The 19,461-nt window shown below is 47.8% G+C and overlaps 1 protein-coding gene across 1 annotated transcript; it reads left to right on the top strand.

Annotated features, from left to right (window-relative positions):
- The first annotated feature begins 3,567 nt into the window (after positions 1-3,567).
- ACSBG2 (acyl-CoA synthetase bubblegum family member 2) lies at positions 3,568-17,074 on the top strand. The gene is made up of 15 exons (XM_009323269.1): positions 3,568-3,626; positions 4,001-4,130; positions 6,602-6,681; positions 7,251-7,492; positions 8,518-8,606; positions 9,193-9,313; positions 9,777-9,857; positions 10,366-10,515; positions 10,723-10,899; positions 11,505-11,686; positions 11,953-12,186; positions 12,890-13,107; positions 14,407-14,546; positions 15,512-15,758; positions 16,148-17,074. Exons 1-15 carry the CDS (start codon positions 3,620-3,622, stop codon positions 16,261-16,263), a joined length of 2,214 nt encoding a protein of 737 aa, XP_009321544.1. The 5' UTR covers positions 3,568-3,619; the 3' UTR covers positions 16,264-17,074.
- Positions 17,075-19,461: the final 2,387 nt, after the last annotated feature.

Below are 19,461 nucleotides of genomic sequence, written 5' to 3'. Positions count from 1 at the left end.
GGGGATGCCCCGGTCCCGCCGGGGCCGCCGGCTCCGAGCCGGGCTGGGCGTCAAGTGACGATGAAGCCTGGTGCGGTGTGGAGGCTGGCAGGAACACGGGTGGTGTGTCCCTCAAAATACAGCCCTGCGCTTTCTCGCTCTCTGCGTCAGGGGATTTCCCGTCCACGGGCAAAGGAGCGCAGATGGCGTGGTAAAGCAAACAGCAGTTTAGGAAAGAGGAACTTAGAACAGCTTCCTGGTGAGTCACATCGCTCCTCCAGGACACTGGGATATTTTAGGTGAATTCCCCAGCAATCTGCAGAAAATTTAGAATGATGAGTTACGCGGTGGCCTACGTGGCTGAGGAACGTCACAGTGCCCGACGCCTCTGGTGTCAGCCCACGCCGGTGCCCTTCTCGGGGTGGGCAAGCCCTGGGTCTAGCTGACGAAGTGCTGGTCTGTGGGCAGCTTTGTTCGGCCAAAGTTCAGCTCTGAAGGCGCTGCGGGGGAGTCAAATGTCTGCCTGCAATGTCGTTTCTTCAAGATCTTTGGCACGGTATCGTCCTTATAGGGGTTGGGGTTATTTTTCCTTGTGTTCCCTCTGCTCCTGCATCAGGAGGGCATCAGATAATTTCCCAGCACAGCCGTACGCTGGCCTGTGGTCAATGGTTCTGCCAAGGAGAAAACGTTTAGTGCTTAGGAAGTTTTTGTCGCTGCCCTTTTAAAAACGGAATTTATCTAAAAGAGGAAGAGTGGGTTGCTCAGCTTCTGTTTCCTCGCTTAATAAATCTTTAAAGAAGACAAAGGAACAAAATGCCAAGTTTCAGTTTTGGTGGAAGTGTGGGAAGACGGCGAGATAATGTGGCAATCTCCTAAAGCTGATCTGCACAGTGACAGTTGGACCGGATCAGACGCGGTGTCTTTACCGGTAAAAAGAAGAGAAATCAGCAACAGGAGGCAAAGTGGGCTGTGCTGGAAAATGTTAAGATGGCTGATGAACATACTCAGTAATTTGAATTTGAACTGATGTTTTTGAAGCTCTATGTGTGTTTTAAGTAGAGGTGTGTTCAGAGCCTGTTATAAACGAAACCTTCACTCCTGTCCCGTTGACTGTCACGAGTTCGCACGTAGTCAGACTCTTATTTTGTTTTGTCAGCGAAGCTCCGCAGTGGTTTCGCTGGAATTGTTCACCAACTTCCAGTTCTTCTAGGACACAGTGCTCCCTCAAAGCAGAAGACGCTTTGTACTTAAATGACTTAAGTTGTCACACAGGCTTAATTAAAAGGGAGGTTTCTTTCAGCAGGTTTTTGTTTGGGTGCATGTTCTTCATGTTCCTGAAAGTCTGTGGTGCATCACAGTGTGTTAACTCCTCTGGAAACAGTGTGGGGCAGGAGAGGATCATTCGTGATCCCGTTCACCCCCGCTAAGCTACCCTGAGTGTTAAGCCTGGCTCTGGTGAGCGTGCGTGTGCTTTCCAGTGGCTCGTGTAGCATAGCTGTGTTTGTAACTGAGCGTCAGAGAAGGAAGGGGCTAGCTGCGGTGCTTAGCAGAGCTAGTGAGAGTATAGGTATTGGCAGATCTTTGTTTCTAACCTAAATGTGTTATATAAAATGCATGACTGACTTGGGATTCCCATGGCCTGTGTTCACAAGGAAACTTGCACAACCAGGTTGCGCTTCAGCTTTCTGTTTCATGGTGCAAGTGTACCTGGGCGCTCCAGAAGTTCTGCTGCTGCTTGTGCAGGGAGGTGCTGCTGCTCTCCAGGTGCTGAGGGCCACGTGGCATTAACATCTAGATTCTCCTTGAAGAACCCATCCCACTGGACGTGATGGTGACAGTGATGTCCTGGTGTGCCTCCCTGGACTTTCAAGTCGTGCAGCCTCGTGTCCTTGATCGTTGTGCCATACCTGGTGTGCCCACACTTGGGAACCGAACGCCCATCAGCGAGAGACCCTGCTGTCAGGGTTTTGCCCCATACAGGGGGTCTCGGTGAAGAGCACGTGCACAGTGCAGCGAGGGCAGCATGCAGTTACGGTCTCCACTGTGAAGCGCTTTTTCCTCTTGAGTGACTGGGGGTGAGGCACAAACCCGCAGCCTACCAGCCGCAACGCTTGCCTGGGAGATGAGACTTCTGCCTTTCTTTGCCCAACGTGTTTCCAACCAACCTCTGCTGCCCAAGAGCTTGCCAGGCTGTGCTGCGAGATAGCTGCTGTGAGGACACCTTCACCCTTAGCCTTGAAACTTTCTTGCTGTATTCAAGAGCAGATGGCAGGAGAAAGGCTATAATTAGTGCAGAAAGAAAAGCTTCCTTCAGGGACGCAGGGGAGCCTTAAACTCCTTATCGTGGGGTGCTGGGGAGGGCATGTGGGTACAGTATTGCGAAAGGGGGTCAGGCCTGATGACAGCTTCTACGGTACGTTCCTCCTCGCCTTGTGCCTAGGACTCTCCTTGAGCAAGAGGGGCGGTGGTGACACCTCCAGCAGGCACCATGCAGTCTGGTAACCGTCATGCTCTTCTAGATGTGGGTTTGAGTTCCTCCAGGCTGGGGAGGGAACTAAACCCAGGTTTCACAGGTCTGAGTGGCTGCTCCTAGCACTGGGCTGCTCTGTAGAGATAATGCCCTTTTTCTCACAGCTGTCTTATTAAAAAAAAACCCAGAATAAACCGCTCTGGTGTTTTAGCCTAGAATGGGGCGTTGGGCGACGTCTGCCAATTATCTCGGAGATTCAGAGATGGGATTTTTGGAGACATCCCTTTCTCAGCTGCTTGTGAATTAAACTATTTTTGCATTGTGAATTGTAGCCTGTAGCAGAGCGTGGTGTGAGCAGCAACGTGTCCTTGGGTAGATGAGGAAGCGGAAGGGGGGGGGATGTGCTTTCCTGGGCTGGAGGCAGGTCTGCCTGCTGTGAATTGTGGCTGGACTTGGCTTTCCCCACCCATCAGAGGCAGAAGGCTGCAGCTGGGCTGTGTCGGAGTCATTAGATAAAAGGGCTCTTTCCTTTTGCTCCTGTCTGTCGTCCTTCAGGCAAACGTGCTCTTCACATTGCCTGCTTTAAATTGCATCTGTCTAATGCAGGTACAAACTAGCATGCTAAAATCCACTTCTTAAAAAGATCAAGGATAATGAGATTCATCTCCAATCAGTTAGAAATTCCTTGAAACAATTAAGGCTCAGCCTGTCAAGTCATAAGCATCAAAAGCTTTTGACGAATGTAAACCTTAAATAAAACCAATGCTGCTTTCAGCGTTAGAAAACATGTCGTTTAGGTGACGAAATCCCCTAACGACAAAGTACTGAGAGCGGCGTAGGAGCTACGCCGCTGAAAACACAACGGCTGCCAAAGCGCTGGTTTTTACGAGAACAGGTTAAATCTCCGGGGTGTCCTGGGGCTGCGTCCCCTGAGGGGGACCCCAAAGCCCTGCTGCGCCCGAGGCTGGTGGGCAGGCGTGGGGCTAGAGCTTCCTTAAGAGGCGGCGGTGTGGGGTGACGAGCCGCTTCCAATTGCGAGGCAGGCAGCACATGACATAAGATGCTCCAGATCTGCCTCCTGGGCGCTAGTTTAAAAATAAAGGCTATTGCACGTCGGCGGCGCTGGTCCGGAGCGGCTGCGGGAGGAGAGGCTGCACAAAGGCAGAGGCAATGCGTTGTAAGGCTGGGCCCGGGTTTGGGGTGGTGGTGGTGGGGGGTGGTCTGAGAGCCGAGCCGGGAGCGTTTTGGGGCGAAGGGAGTATGAAATTTAAATTGTTCGGCTCGCGGTGCTCTTTCAAAGCCGTAGTTGTCACGCACGTTTTTGGATGTGGGAATGGGTTTATCATCTGCTGCTGATCAGGTTTTCGAATGAACCGAGCGCGATGCGGGGTGCGCTGCGTCCGCTGTGAGAGTTTACTGTATTTCATGCAAATACAGCAGTCGTGAGTCATGTCTGCTTTGGGATTGCCTTGGTCCGATAGCTGCATTAATGGAAGCTGATTTTACTGTAGCATTTGATTGTATTTTAATTTTTAAAACCTGTTTTTACAGGGACAATGCTGTGTGAGTCAGACGCACGTATGGCACTTGCGGAACCAGTCCCCACGGCTTATTTTACTTCGGATCCTCAAGGGAACTGCGGGCTGTCTCTGGATGATGTACTGCTCAACTCTTCACCCAGGTTTGTGTAATTTAAGATTTTATTTTCTCTGTGGTGACCTGTATACATAGGATATAGTTTGTATTCTATCATGTTTACTTAGATTAATTAAGATTTTTTTGGAAGACATTTCAAACATTTGTTACAACTTCCAAAAGCTGAATCTACAATCTCACCCTCTCAAAAGAAGAGGAACAGAATTAAATTTGCTGTACAGAGCTACCACGCGGAGTACAGAGCTTGAAGTAGTGTGCGTTTAATATAAACTTAAAGCACAGGAATGGTAGAATATTCTGCGTAGTCAGAAAGATCACCTTTTATAAAGGAACTTTGCGTAATTGTTAATTCTATGTAAGTGGGAGGGCACTGATCAAATACTTAGAAGACCGAGGAGGTACTACATTGTTTGTGAAGTGTTGCTGTACTGTAAACAGAGAGGCGTGCCTCTGTAGGGGATAGTTTGTGTGCAGTACCTATGCTGATTTTTATCAGACTCTTGTTAGTCTGTCTGTAAATCTAAGCAGCCTCTTACTAAAGAGGAGATTAGTAGTTAAGGGTCAATATCTCACCACAGGGTAATGGGATATAGCTGACAAAAAACTCTTTACCTAATTTTTTTCAGGCTGCATTTGAATTACATGTAGTAAGGGGGAGAAAAAGATGACTTGATTCACTGTAAGGGAAATAGCTGGGGCTTTTTTGCTGATATTACTGGGTCATTTGCATGCTTTGATCATAAAAGCTGGTGGAGAAATGGTGCAGAACTGTTGCAACTGAGGATTAATTTGTGCTGAAAAATGAGGAGGAAATGCGTAGTAGGGAACATCTTGTAATCCCTTTGGGGGAAATAAAGGAAAAAAAAATATTCACTTCCCTCTGGTTTCTGGCTTGCAGATTAGTTAGGTGAAGCCGTTCTGGTTTTGGACAGTACATGGGAGTAGCCAAGTCAAATCTTCTCTATGCCTTAAACTTTTTCATATGCCCAAAGCAGTAATAGTTGACTATCCCCTAGAAATTCAGAGAAAGTGTAAAACAGAGGGAAGCGATTTACGCCTTACACTGAAATTCACACAGTGCCTTGTGCTGACTTGTCTTCTCTTTGGTATAGTAGATGCGGGGCTCGGTGGGAGCCCTGCCTGGATTAGGCTGAGGAGTTTGCATGGGACCAGAGGAGCTCCTGCCTGTGCAGGACGGGCAGAGATGTCAGGGCTTCTTTTTGCCCCAAAGCTGCCCCTGCGGAGGGTTGGGGCTGTTGTGATGTCAGGGGCCTGCAGTCCTTCTAGAAGACCCGGGAGTCGGTGCTAGAGAGAAACCTTGCACCAAACGTTGCCATGTGGAAGAGTAAACACCTAGCACTGGCATGAGGAAACAAACATCTTCATGATGGCCTGGAGCGAAGGGCCCCGGTGGGGCTGTTTGGCAAGGCAAGATGGGAATTTTGGTTCTCTGGAGTATAACCTTGGGTCGGCTAGAACTTGGACCTTAGTGCTATGCTGACGGTACAAACGGTATTGCCCAGGGTAGGGGAACAAGCATCATCTGCCTGTAGGTTGGAGGGTGGGATGTCCTTCTAGGGAGCAGAGCACAGGAACTCCAGTACGGAATCTCACAGGGTCTGGTTTCCAGCCTGTGGTCTGAAGTGGGACACGTGACTTGATTATTCCTTATCCTCATGACTTACGGCTGGGAGAAAGTCCATCTCGAGAAGGGACGGAGGAAGAACATTGTTCTAGAAACGTGGGCAGGTAGCATCTCACCAGATCTTGCAAGGATGAAAAGAAAAGGGGCAACTTTCTGCTGGCACCGCAGACAAGTTCTGGTGAGGAGCGTGGCTGAAGTAGACGGGGGATGTGCCTGTTTCCATTTCTATACAAACATTTGGTGGGAGCTCGATGCGCTAACTTTACTAGGAATACCTAAGAACAAGATTTCCTGTTAAATCAATTTCCTGCTCTTCAGCTGGCCTGGCCTCCTGCAGGAAATCTCTGTGGGTTTTCCCACAGGGTGACTAGCCGGGGGGATCGCTGTACTGCACAGGAGTGAGGCCGCTGCGGCCTCCCCTTCGTGAGACTGGCGTGTTGCACACACATTGCAGCACCAGATCCGTGTGCCCCTTCCTGCCCCCCTCCTCCTCACTGCTGTAGACTTTGTTTCAGGCACCTAGAGCAGACCTGTGGTATTAAATTATCGCTGTTTTCTGGATGACACGTTTATGGATTCTTCTGCAGCTTATCTGAAATGATAGCTACAATTAGGACAACATACATGTGTTTAAAAGCGGTACAGGCAAAGCTTGCACACTCTCTGAGAGGGACCTGTTTCGTTGCCGTAGCCATGCAGGCTAGTAAAATGAATAAAGTCACCTGCAGAACATCAGGAACCACTAATCCTTGTTTGACATCTAAGGACTAATACAATTAAGTGATGGAGCAAGCATGTTCTTCAGCCAGTGTGCTAAAGCCTATCCAGGGCTAATTGCTTTTGCCTTGCAGAACTGTTGAGGTCCACAACACTGAGACAGTTGAAGATGTTAAGACAGAGGGATGTCAGACAGACACGCTTGGCTTCAAAGGTAAGTGGAAAGAACTTTTAGTTACTGTGGTGTGCATAAAATTATTATTGAAATGAGAGAGGAATTTATCACACCATAACAAAGGCAGAAGAAACTCAAATTGCAGGATCTTGAACTTCGACTTTAAAGCACGGATGTGCTTCAAGGAGTAAAATAGGTGGTGTCACTGACTAATGCTTATGTACCAGGTAACAATGTACTAAGGTCAGTCCTCCTTGAAAAAAAAAAAAAAAACAAAAACCACCAACAACAACAAAGCACAGTGTGTGTGATTGTTGCAGGAAGCTGCCGCCTTACCGGTACAAGAGCTTTAGGGCAGCAAAGCAGGTTAGAGGGGGATGTAAATGGGAAATGTTTAACAAAATCTTGAAAGTGCTTTAGAAGCTTCATCTATTAGTCCTGATCTAAAATACTGGGAGTTGTATGGCAAACGTGCCAAGAATAAAAGGGGGGTGGGAGGGGGTATATTAGCATTTGCTTTCATATGTTTGATTCTTGTATTTATATTTCTGTTACGGCAGCAAGCTGTTTCTAAATATAAGATGCTGAACACTTTTCTTTCAAACCAGCCTCTTCACCTCCTACCTCCAGTGTGTGGACAGCGCGACGAGATGGAGAGGTCAGACTGAGGATGGATGAACAGGGCATAGGCAGTGAGGCACCAAAGACCGTTCATGAGCTATTCCAGGAAGCTGCTAGTAAATATGGTGATTATTATGCCCTTGCATCCAAGAAGGGTGGCCAGTGGATAAAACTAACGTACAAGATGTACTATGATGAGTGCTGGAAAGCAGCAAAAAGCTTTCTGAAGGTAAGCTTTTGATGAATTCTGCTCCTCCTTCACATTCAGTGAATTTAACTGCTGAAATGGCTGTGGTCAACTGTATCTTAAACCTGCAAATTCTCTGAGTGAGTCTTAAAGTGACAGGGAAATACCTGAACGTGCCATGAACAACTTAGTAATTGCCTCAGTGGTTTTGTTTGAATTTCTTGCCAGTTGCTTCCACATTCAACTACCAAAAAGTGCGTAAGGAAACATTTGAAGAGAGGTGTTTGAGGTATGTGTGAAACCTGGACAACACCCCTCATGAGGCATGTAAATTTTAATCTTTCTAAGAAAAAACTTGAAGGGATGCTTATGAATGAGACTTAAATGTCCAAACTGGCTGAGCCTTTTGCCTGTACTGTTGGGAATTAAGACACTCAGAGAGAGAAACCAACATTACATGTACTTACTGTTATCATTATGAAGTCTTTATTTCTTGAAGTTAAGGCCACTCTTGTTTTTAGTCCTATGGTGGGATCTTCCAGCCTATGTACTTCGACTCTGGGACAAAACCAGAGAATGGCCGAGGAGATTCGAAGACTGGGACTTGGACAGCTGGAATTTCATAGCAAAGTGCCTCTGACTGTCACTGGAGCTTGTTGCTTGTGTCATTATTGATATCTGACACATCTAACTTGTACTAAGTGACTAAATGTCTCAATAGGTGTTGTCTAACTTAATCTCTTACCTTCTCGTTCCCAGCCCAAAGGGAACTGATAACTACCTGGATTGCAATTTTATAATACCGTTAGCATCAGTGAGCTAGTCATACCGAGTGCAGACCTAAGCAAATCCTTTTTTTCCTGCCTACTGATAAAGCGGGACAGTGTCTGACGTGAAACCTAACTGGTTCCATATTAGGTCTTGGGAAGTTTTTCAGTGTGAATTACTGTATATAATATCATGAACTTTTCCCTTGACATTGTGCTCGCAGCAGAGATCTGTAAATTAACTCTAAGCATTCTTCAAAGGAAAAACAAGATTGCTGTAATCTCATCTCTTGTTTACAGCTGGGACTAGAGCGTTTCCATGGAGTGTGCATCTTGGGATTTAATTCTGCAGAGTGGTTTATCGCTGACATTGGAGCTATCCTTGCAGGGTAAGAATGAGTGTTGTCTCTTGGCATGCATTTTGCTTTAGCATTCAGATAGTAATTTCAGTATTCATGCGAGAAGCAGTTTTTGATTAAAAAAAACCAAACAAACCACAAAAAAACAGAACAAAACCAACTGCTTATATTTGAATTTAATGAAGATAGCTAGGACCTAAACTCTCTCTTTACTTCATTATAAATTAATGAGACAAAAATTAATTTATTTTTTTTAGCCAGGTGCTTCTCTCAAACTAAGATGAACAGTAGGTTAATCCAAAACCATGCTCACTTACACTGTGATTAAAAATATGATGGGAAATGCCAGAGAATCACAGCACTGGATTTTGATAGCCTTCTTCCACCTGAGACATTTTGGTCCCTTACAGCATTCTGACATTTCCCATGCCCCGGAACAGAACCTTTGCTCTTGGAATTAAGCCCTCCACTTTTTGTTGTTGTTTCATGGGATATTCTTCCTAAAGTTTTTCCTCCGTTAAAGTTTGAAATGGTCTGAATTTTGCCAGCAACTCTGCCTATCCTCTAATTCTGTATTTTGCTTTTCTGTTTTGTTTTTTTTCCTTTTCTTTTGTAGTGGATTTGCTGTTGGTATCTACACTACAAACTCTCCTGAGGCCTGTCATTATGTAGCAGAGAACTGTAGTGCTAATGTTCTGGTTGTGGAAAACCATAAACAGCTGCAGAAAATCTTAGAAGTAAATATACTTTTTAAATGGCTGGGGGCTACAGCATCCTATCGACAGATTTGGGAGGGTAAATGCTGTGGGAGGGTAATACCTGAGGGAAATGCTGCATCTGAAAGCAGAGGTGAACTGATCGAGCCTACTTGGTGTGCTCCCTGTTCAAGCCAGATGAGTAGTCACTAGTGCTAAATCTCACGAGAGGTTAAACGGTGGTTCCACAGCTTAGCAAAGCCTCGAGCTTAAAATATGAGAAGCCAAAACGAACAATTGAGCATCCCCTAGGTTGTCTGGCAACATCCCAGTCTAAATGATTACTGTCTCTGGTGAGGCTTCCCCGTTCTCTTTCAATAACACAGATGAGATTCTCTTAGCTTAAAATGGCAAGTAGCAGTAGCATGTTAAATGGTGGGTTACTTAGGCCTAAAAGGGACAGGCAGGATTTGCTCCTTCTCACGAATTTCCCTTCTTAAAACAGATTCAGCATAAACTACCTCATCTGAAAGCTATTATCCAGTATGGGGAAGAGCTAAAAGAGAAGAGACCAAATCTGTACTCCGTAAGTACTGGGCGGCTTAATGGCGTGTAAATACTGTGTTCAGCTGATGGCTTGCAAGCAACCATCACCTTCCACAGGACTGTCATCGTGTGAGCTTATGTTGGTTTTTGTGAGGGATTGCTTGCCTCACCGAAGCAGCAGATGTCTACTGTTGTTCAAGTCTCGATAATCCATGTTGTAAGGGAGGGTGTTAGCGTACTGACCTCTGCAAGGCAGCCTCGGGTCCCACAGTTACTTCAACTGGACACTCCCAGTGAACGCCAGGGTTGCTACAGAGCTAGTGAGCTTCTTCAGGGTGGATCCGTCTCCTCTTCTGCTCTCGCCACGCCTCTTGTGGCAGCCAGAAAACATTGTGGGACTGACAGTGCATATTTACAACCTCATCCAGATTCTGCCAGAGGTTTGGACGTAGGAAACAGTTTCCTTCTCTTCATGCGTAGCAAAGGGTTTAATTTCACATGTGAATGATAGCCTACAAAGTGATCGAGCTCTTCTCTTATATATACAGTGGAGTGAGTTCATGGACCTTGGCAAAGATGTTCCAGATACTCAGCTCCGTGAAATCATTGAGTCGCAGAAGCCTAACCAGTGCTGTACACTAATATATACCTCGGGGACAACTGGACAGCCAAAGGGAGTAATGCTCAGTCACGACAATGTAAGTATCTTTCTGTATAAACGTCCATTCTGTGACCTTACGTGGGTGCTGAGGGAGGGTGGAGATCAGCTGAAAAACATGCCCGGTGTTGAGATCACGGGAAGTCAGACTTTCGTGAGCTGCGTGTTCTGTGTTGTGCCTGCTCGGAAGCGCTGCCACGCAATACTGATGTGGGTCACGTAATACTGATGTGGGTTCTCGTTACAGCTGACGTGGACGGCATCGGCGGCAGGGCGTTTCATAATGCTGACAGATGCTAAGGAGAAGCAGGAACTGGTGGTCAGCTATCTGCCCCTCAGTCATATTGCTGCACAGATGTCAGATATTTGGTCGGCAATGACATTTGGCGTACAAGTTTTCTTTGCTCAACCAGATGCATTAAAGGTAAAAACGTAAGAGAATAAAAATCCTACACCTGCTTGTAGCTGGGGTGGGTGATTTAAAACAAACGTGGCTGACTTACCTCACGATTCCAAAAGCTGTGCTAACTCGGTTTATTTGCGTAGTGACCAACTGCTCCTGCTTAAGGGTTTGTTGGTTTGATGAGTGTAGCCACTCTGACCTTTGCCTTTTGACCCTGTATGGCAAGCTAGGATGAGCTGACCAAGCACTTCACAACTAGGAGCCTTCTTGGTGTCTCACCTGACACCAGTTCTCCGCCCCGACAGCTTGGTTGAGCAACGGCTTTGTATTTGCTCTGTCCACATTGCAAAATGCCACCACCATTAAATCTGTGTCCTGAGAAGAGAACGATTCTTCTCTTGGCGCTGTGTCAGCGCTGGCACCGAAAGCGTCGACCCTTGCTGTCTTCTCAAAAGCACTGTGGCATTTGAATGCTCCTGGGGTTCCTTTCTCCTGGCTCTGCAGCTGAAAATGAGCAAGTCCTCAAAATTAATGGCAGAGTCCTAAGCTTCGGCTAGTGACCAGTGCTGACCTGAAATCTACAGTGAAGCACTCTTGAAAGCTGTATTAAATTCTGCTTTGCTCAGGGCACCTTGGTAGACACCCTGCGGGAAGTGAGGCCAACTGCTTTTTTGGGAGTTCCTCGTGTCTGGGAAAAAATGGAAGAAAAAATGAAATCCATAGGCGCAAAATCGTCAGCACTCAGAAGAAAAGTGGCATCGTGGGCCAAGGGAGTCGGGCTGCAGACAAACCTGAAGCGGATGAACGGGTAATTCTGAACTACACTTAAGGGATGTTACGAACATGAGGAGAACTTTACTGTCAGATCAGGAATTAGATCCCGTGTAACAGGCCAGACTTACGGACAGTTAAAAGCCAAATGTGGCGCTTGGACCAGAGGGTGAGCAGCAAGGGCTGGAGGGGGAAGTAATTAATTTTTTTACTGAATAAACTAAAATAGGAGGAAGATGAAAGGAGGAAGGGGGAGAAATTCTGCTTGGTGACTGAGATCTTGTAACCGGTTTTCTCCTACAGGTATTCTGAAGTCCCGGTGAACTTCCGCTTAGCCAGGCACTTGGTGTACAAGAAAGTGCGGAAGGCCATTGGGCTGGACCGGTGCACAAAGTGCTACACGGGGGCTGCTCCCATCACCAGAGAGACGCTGGAATTTTTTTTAAGTCTGAACATTCCTGTGTTCGAGCTGTACGGCATGAGCGAGAGCTCTGGGCCTCACACAATCTCTCTACCTCACGCGTTCAAGCTTACCAGGTACACGCCTTTTTGCGAGTAGAGCGCTGCTGGCTGGGAGGAAGAGCTGCTTTTAGGTTTCTCCTGCATCTGGCATGTCCGTCTCGCCTGACGCAGCTCATCCCCAGAGTCTTGCTGCCAGTAAAAAGTCGCTAGGGAGCCAGTTCCTTTGGCCACATCTTGCAGATGAAGAGACCTGCCGTGGGCAACAGCAGCGTTACTTAAATTTAACTTGGCCTGGATTCTCTAGGAACTGAGGAGGAAGCAAGGGATTGATGGGAAGAAGGAAGAATTAGTAACTCTAGCCTACAGTTCACTTTAACATCAAGTGAATAAATGCAGTGAGACTGTGCTGTTGCTTTGAATGGCTTGTTCAGTCCCCATGGGTTCAGTCTGCAGAGTTAAATATTGCCGTCAGTAAAAGCTTGCTGCCAGGCACATAAATCTTCTAATTCAAAGCTCAGGTGTTTGAGAACCATGAGTGGAAAACACCAGGTGTGTGAGCACTGATCTCTCTGCAATAACAACTTTTTCTGTAGTTCCCCTTAGATAAGCAGATGCCTTTTAAGTTTATAAGTTCCTTGCTGAAGCAGTTGTAATAAAAAGCTGCCTGGCTTTGTTCAAACACTTCAGCTTGAGAGGGTACTGCTGTCATCTCACTCTGCTGCTCAGCTATTGAATTAAAAAAAAATAAAAAACGCCATGGGTTTGTGTTCTCTTTAAGCTGTGGAAGGGAAGTCACAGGCTGCCGGACGCTGATTCATAAGCCAGATGGAGATGGCAACGGGGAGATCTGCTTCTCGGGAAGGCACATCTTCATGGGCTATTTGAACATGGAAGAAAAAACCAGAGAGGCAATTGATGAAGATGGCTGGCTGCATTCGGGTGACCTTGGCAAGCATGATAAAGACGGATTCCTCTACATCACCGGCAGAATTAAAGGTAATGCATCCCCTCCCTTTGTTGTCTTGAGGTTACGCAGTACTATGATAGGATTCGTTCAGACCCTGCTAGTTACGGGGTTGTGGCTTGCACAGAAGAATGTTTAAATACTTCTTCTGAAGTTTTAAATATGAATATGGCTGCAGCGTGTCCTGCCACTGAGCATGTGACACGGCGTGTGATGGGAGGAGAGGGATGACCTCTGAAACCACTGTGTGTTTGCAGAGTAAGGAAGAAATCCTCTGATCTCAGAAGCAGTAGTTAATGCTTTGTTGGCTTGTTTTACGGTGCCGGACCTGTCCAGGTCCCTCCAGTTTCAGCTAACTTTGCTAGTCAACCTCTAAGAGAAAACATAGCTTAACACTGTTGCGAAAATGGCTTGCAGCAATGCAGTTCTTGGGACACCACTTTGACCAACCCCAAACAAATCCAATTTCATGCAAGACTTCAGTCATCAACAAGAGAGAAATGGTCACGCACAGGGGCTGCTTTCAGAAACCTGTAAAAGACAGCCAGGAAAGGCAGGCTCTCCTCGGCTCTGTATCACACTGTAACTTCAAAAACTCTGCTTTGCCTCAGCAAATTTTTTTACTTGAGTTTCTGAACAACTTGGGTACCAACTTACATCCCTTAGAGTCTGAGGTGACTGTGGCAGGGTACTGAGGTGCTCGTACGCCACACCCCATGTTCCCAAACTGCAAACATCTCTGGAGCATCAGAGCAGCTTTTGCAGCGCTGTTTGCATGCGCACCTCGGTCTCGTCTCTCCTAGCCTGACTGGAGTCCTCCTGGTTTGCTGCCTTCTCTGGGTGTTGGGACACAGACTCACTGATCCGGTAGACACAAAGGAGCTATAAAGTTATTTCAGCTTGTGAGGGAAGGGGGAAAAGCTCTAAGCATTAATCAAGATTTGACTGGGGTTGTTTAGCCTGGAGAAAAGGAGGCTGAGGGGAGACCTCATCGCTCTCTACAACCACCTGAAAGGAGGTTGTAGCGAGGTGGGGGTCGGTCTCTTCTCCCAAGTAACAAGTGACAGGACAAGAGGAAATGGCCTCAAGTTGCGCCAGGGGAGGTTTAGGTTGGACATGAGGAAAAATTTCTTTACTGAAAGAGTGGTGAAACATTGGAAGAGGCTGCCCAGGGAAGTGGTTGAGTCACCATCCCTGGAAGTATTTAAAAGACGTGTAGATGAGGCGCTTAGGGACATGGTTTAGTGGGCATGGTGGTGTTGGGTTGATGATTGGACTCGATGATCTTCGAGGTCTTTTCCAACCTTAATGATTCTATGATTCTTTTCCAGAGCTCATCATCACTGCAGGAGGTGAGAACGTTCCTCCCGTTCCAATCGAGGATGCTGTAAAAGATGCTGTTCCCATCCTCAGCAATGCCATGCTGGTTGGAGACAAAGCAAAGTTCCTCGCTATGCTTCTAACGCTAAAGGTAATGGAAAACAGGAGGGGAATCCACCTATGTTGCTAAATGTTTCATGCCAGTGAGGAAGATAATTGTTACGTGTTTTTACAGCGTCTTCTAGAGACAGGAGGCATCCTGGAGTATGACTTGTTGTAGCTGGGTTGCAAACAGCAGTTGTAACTGTACAGAAAAATGAGCATTGCCACTTGATCAGGTTCTTCTGTTGTTCAGGGCAGCTGTTTCTCTCTGTACCACATAGGGCAGAAAGAAACAGAAGTAAAAGACCTAAAAGGGAGACTGAAAAAAGAAACCCTTCTGCTTTCCTTGCCCATTTTTCAGTGTCTCCCGGAGCAGTCTGGACAGCAACGAGCTGTCAGCGATTTCTTTTTAAGACACTGGCTTTAAACTCCACGGTGACACACCTGTGGGTGGCCGGCACTGACTTCTCTCTGGAGACCCTGCAGGCTGGTGGTTTTTCAGGGCAGTGGTAATTGCTCGTTAGTTCTTGAGACCGACTGACTGCCAACCTCCTCACCCTTGCGCAAGAGACGCCCAGCCAGGCCCTGGAGGTGGCGGTGCTGCGCTTGTCCTGGTCGGGTGCCGCATGCGTTGACTTCCAGCAGACTGTTAACGCTGCTGTGGGATGCAGGGAACTAAAGCTGCGGCCCAGAAAAAAGGTCCAGAAAAAAGGGATCAACTTGGGATAGCCCAGGAGGAATCTGGAAGATGAGCTCTGTACCCACCTTGCTCCGTGGTATGGACACGGCTGTCGAGCACGCGGAGATCTGAAGGGGTTTCGTCTGTGTTTTGCCTCAACAGGTTTTCATCTGAAGCGGTGTTTGCGTCAAGCGTATGAAGATCGCGGTGGTTGATCAGCTGGTCCCGGGGTGGGGAAGGAGGCAGGGCGGCTTCCCAAGGCTGTAAGGCTGATTAGTACGAAGGGAATCAAGCGTTTAGCAACACAAAGTTACCTGTTCTGACTTGTCTTGCAGTGCAAAGTAGATGTAGAAACTGGCGAGCCAGGAGACGATCTCACTCCAGAAGCTATTGAATACTGTCAAAAACTGGGCAGCAAGGCTACGAAAGTCTCCGAAATCATCAGCAGCAAAGACAAGGCAATCTACGCGGCTATCCAGAAGGGAATTTCGGCAGTCAACGAGGGAGCTGTCTCGAATGCTCAGAAAGTCCAGAAGTGGGTCCTTCTGGAGAAGGACTTTTCTCTCTTTGGCGGAGAGCTCGGTGAGTGGTTGGGGTTACCCCGTCAGCCCTTCCTTGGATGTTGGACAGACAGCATAACCCAACGCACAGAGCTACCCACGGCCCTTCCTCGCTGTGGCTTTTCAACGTCCTAGTTTTGGGGAGGGTGGGATGAATTCCCACTTCTGCCCGGCAGAACTGAGCTGAGCAGTGCTTACCCTTGGTTCCGCGTTGGCTGTTGCAGGATGGTTGTGCTGTTTCTATCCACAGGGGAAGGAAGGGAGACTTTATTAATCGCAAAGAGAAATTTAGAAGTCAACGTCTGTTCACGTGTTCCGAATCTTCCTCCAGGCTTGCTTCACTCCAGTATTGATTTGTGTCTCAAAATGGCACTGTCGCCGTTAAAACCTCCTGCTGTATTTTTTCCACAGGCCCAACAATGAAGCTGAAGAGACCGGTGGTGGCACAGAAGTACAAAGACCAAATCGCTCAGTTTTACGCGGATGTGGATACACCTACCACAACAGAGAACGCGCTCCGGCAGTAGCGCGGAGCCTTTGTGCCGTGGACTGAAGCAAGGCTGGAGGGCGATTCCCCTGCCGCCATCCCCAGGGAGGATGCCCTGCGTTCTGCTGAAATAAATGAGGCTCGGTCATCACGCGGCCCTTCTGAATTGCTTAACTGTGTATTTTTTGGCCTTCATACTGCAGTGTGGTGAGCGTGTTCGTGCCCAGTGTTTTCCTGTGTCTGTGTTCTAGCGCTGAGATATTCCTCAACATCGCTGCTTCGTACTTTTTGTCTTTCCATTTTTACGAGGGCAATACAATGCTCCCTTAAATCCATATTACATACTATGTTTTAACCAAAGTTTTCTTTTCCTGAGCTGAATGTAAAACAATCAGGAACTGCCATTTTCTTGCTGAGGGAGAGACAGATTTCTTTTTAGAGCGGTGTACTTCACTGCCCCCGATGCACGTTTAACTGCATGCTGATGGCATCTGAATTATTTCAAACCTCTTTACCCACAACCTGTCTTCTGTCAAAGATGAAGAATGCTGCGTGACTACACACACTGGCTCAGTGCGTATGTGGAACCTCGCGTTCACTGGGTTTGTCTGTGCAATATTTTGTCTGTTTTATCTTCTTAAGTTATAATGAAGCCATAAATTGTATTGTTAAAATAGTATACGCGGCCTGTGTTCCGAGAGGCGTTTTACAGAAGGGACTGCTATTTATGAGGCTGCGTACAAACGTGTGTGAAATCCAGCTGTAGTCTTACAATCATAGAAGCGCTGTCTAGAGTGTGGTGGAACTCCAGAGCCCTGGGGTGGGCTTGTACCTGCACTTGGAGAGAGGAGACGGTGTTGGGAACCCGGTTGCTCAAAGGCTGGTTCTTTCGAACGTCCGTGATCAGCCATGCCGGCAACTGTAAAGGGCCTTTACGCTGCATTCTGTGCTGGGGGAAAGCGCCCGTTACCGGTAGCGCTTGAAGGGCTCTTCTAAATGGCTCTGCAAGGCTTAGTCCAGTCTGCCCCGTGCCTGGAGGGACTGTTCATCCCAACAGCAAATGAAGGCTTGCTTGTAAAATGGCTTATTTCGAACTAGAAATCATTCCCTGAATACAGGTGGAACAGCTCTACGCTTTGGTTCTGGGCAGCGTTTCCCATGGCCAAAGGAGGAGCACCAGGAGATGTCTGGTGCTTTGAGGGGAAGCACCCTGCGGGGGAGAGGCATCTACGCTATTAAATAACGCAAATGGCTCGAGCAGGCTGCCGGCTGGGGGGCACCGCGGCTCTGTACCTACAGCCCTGCGCAGCACCGAAACCTCGCTGGGGTGGGCAGTAGCAGTACCTGGAACTGGGCACCTCAGGGGGGGTTTAAACCTAAAAGTTTGTGTCTGATCTGGGCTCAGTGAAGTTCCGCTTGCACACGTGCCTACAGCACCTGTAGGGAAGGGCGGGTAATGCACTATTGTAACCGCTGCTGATCTCGTGCAAACATTGGTGTTCTCAGCTGTGTGAACTTGAAATGTCTCCAATAAATAAACTCCGCAGTTTGTGTCTCTTAACACTTCAGTGATTTTTGCAAAGCAACACGCGACGCTGCCTTGGGGTCAGGCTCCGAGGTGAGGGGGTGGTGAGCAGCAAAAAGGTTAAATTGCCTTATCGCAGGGAGAGCCGGAGCCAGGGCTGAAGACGCTGCCCGCAGCAGCAGAGGGAGGAGACCGACAGGTACAAAACACTGCAGCGCTGGGAAGGGGAATTAAATTAAGCTCCTGGCCTTAACCTTTGCTCACAGCCTGCGGCTGAGCGCCTGCGCCAGAGCTCTGCCTCGCTCTTCTCGGTTCGCGACAAGTCCCGACACGATTTGGGAGCAGCGGATAACCTTCAAAGCCCATGGAAGCGGAGAGGGAGCACTTGCACCCGCCTCAAAGCGGGCGGCCCTCCGGCCTGGCCTGCGCGCTCCACCTAGCGCTCGCAGCTCCCTCCTGCTGCTGCCAAACTGCAGGGAACCCCGACACGAAGCTGCGGCGGCAACAGGATTCAAGCAACCGCCTCAGAACTCCGATGTATTGACGGGACGTCAGAGTCATCCCCCAGCCCGGCCGCGCTTAAAACAAGTTTCTTTTTCCTTTGCTTTTCACCTCGTGTGCCCGGCGCGGCGCTGCCTGCGGGCAAGGGGCTGGCGGAGCTGAAGAGCGGCCGATGGCGTTACTGGCGTCTGTATTTCTAACGGAAAACATTTTTGGTAACAAGGTGCTTGGGGAAGGCGCTTCTCCTTGCTGTCCATGGAGAAGCAATACAACAAACAAAAAACGCTTGAAGTTTTACTTTTCCATCTTACTTTATTTCACTTTTTCTAGAAAATTCCTCCATAGTTCCACAAATTTAACAAAAAGTTTAAAATTCAGGACAAACAATCCTGTAACGTATTACAAACATGATTTTTTTTTTTTTTTAATCTTGAAGTTAGTCTTGGGCCAGCTGAATTTCTTACAGCTGAGTGAAGAATTCTTTCCCCAACACAACTTTTAAAATCCTCAAGTGACAAGGTATTTAATACCTCGGCTCTAGGCAGAAATACAATTAAAAATTATCTAGAAGTTGAAGTACTTACATTTTTCTTTAGGAGTGCAAACTCATCTTGTCAGTTTTTGATGGCTATTTCACGCCCCCAGGAAAGCAACACCGATGGATTTTCGCCGTTTTAGAAGCAATACTCGTCCAAGGTGCACAATGGTTGTCTACAGCATCGGCCCGAGCGTGCCAACTAGCGAGTGCCAGGCACCCGGGCTAGTAGAGAGAAGCTTCCTCCGAGCACCCCGCCCGCGCGCTCCAGTGGGCCCCCGCCGACGTGACAGCTGAAACCAGAGTGACTCGGCGTCTCCGCAAGCGGAGACCGTGACGGGGGCAAGCTCCGTAAGGGAAGTTTAAGCCTCTTTCACCATCAAATACGTTCAAGACCTGACAAAAACCGCTTCTGGATTGTTGCACCAATTGCTTTGCTAGTTCTGATGCTACCGCCGCACACAGCAATAGAAGAACTGGTGGCAAAAATCATTGCACTTCCATGTATTCAGCCTGACCACGGCACAGCCAGTCTCGTTACCTACGTGTCCAATATTCCTCAGCTGGTGTTTTGGGATCCAGCCAGCCTTACTATCCTTTTTTTTTTTTTTTGTTTTAATAGTAAATGTCAGTAATCAAAGCCTCAAGGCTTAATACGTACGCAGACCAAGACAACA

The sequence above is a fragment of the Pygoscelis adeliae genome, unplaced genomic scaffold, assembly GCF_000699105.1.
Source record: "Pygoscelis adeliae isolate BGI_AS28 unplaced genomic scaffold, ASM69910v1 Scaffold590, whole genome shotgun sequence".
In the NCBI taxonomy this organism is placed as follows: Eukaryota; Metazoa; Chordata; class Aves; order Sphenisciformes; family Spheniscidae; genus Pygoscelis; species Pygoscelis adeliae.
The sequence above is the reverse complement of the archived record's forward strand: the minus strand, read 5'-3'. Positions and strand labels throughout refer to the sequence as shown.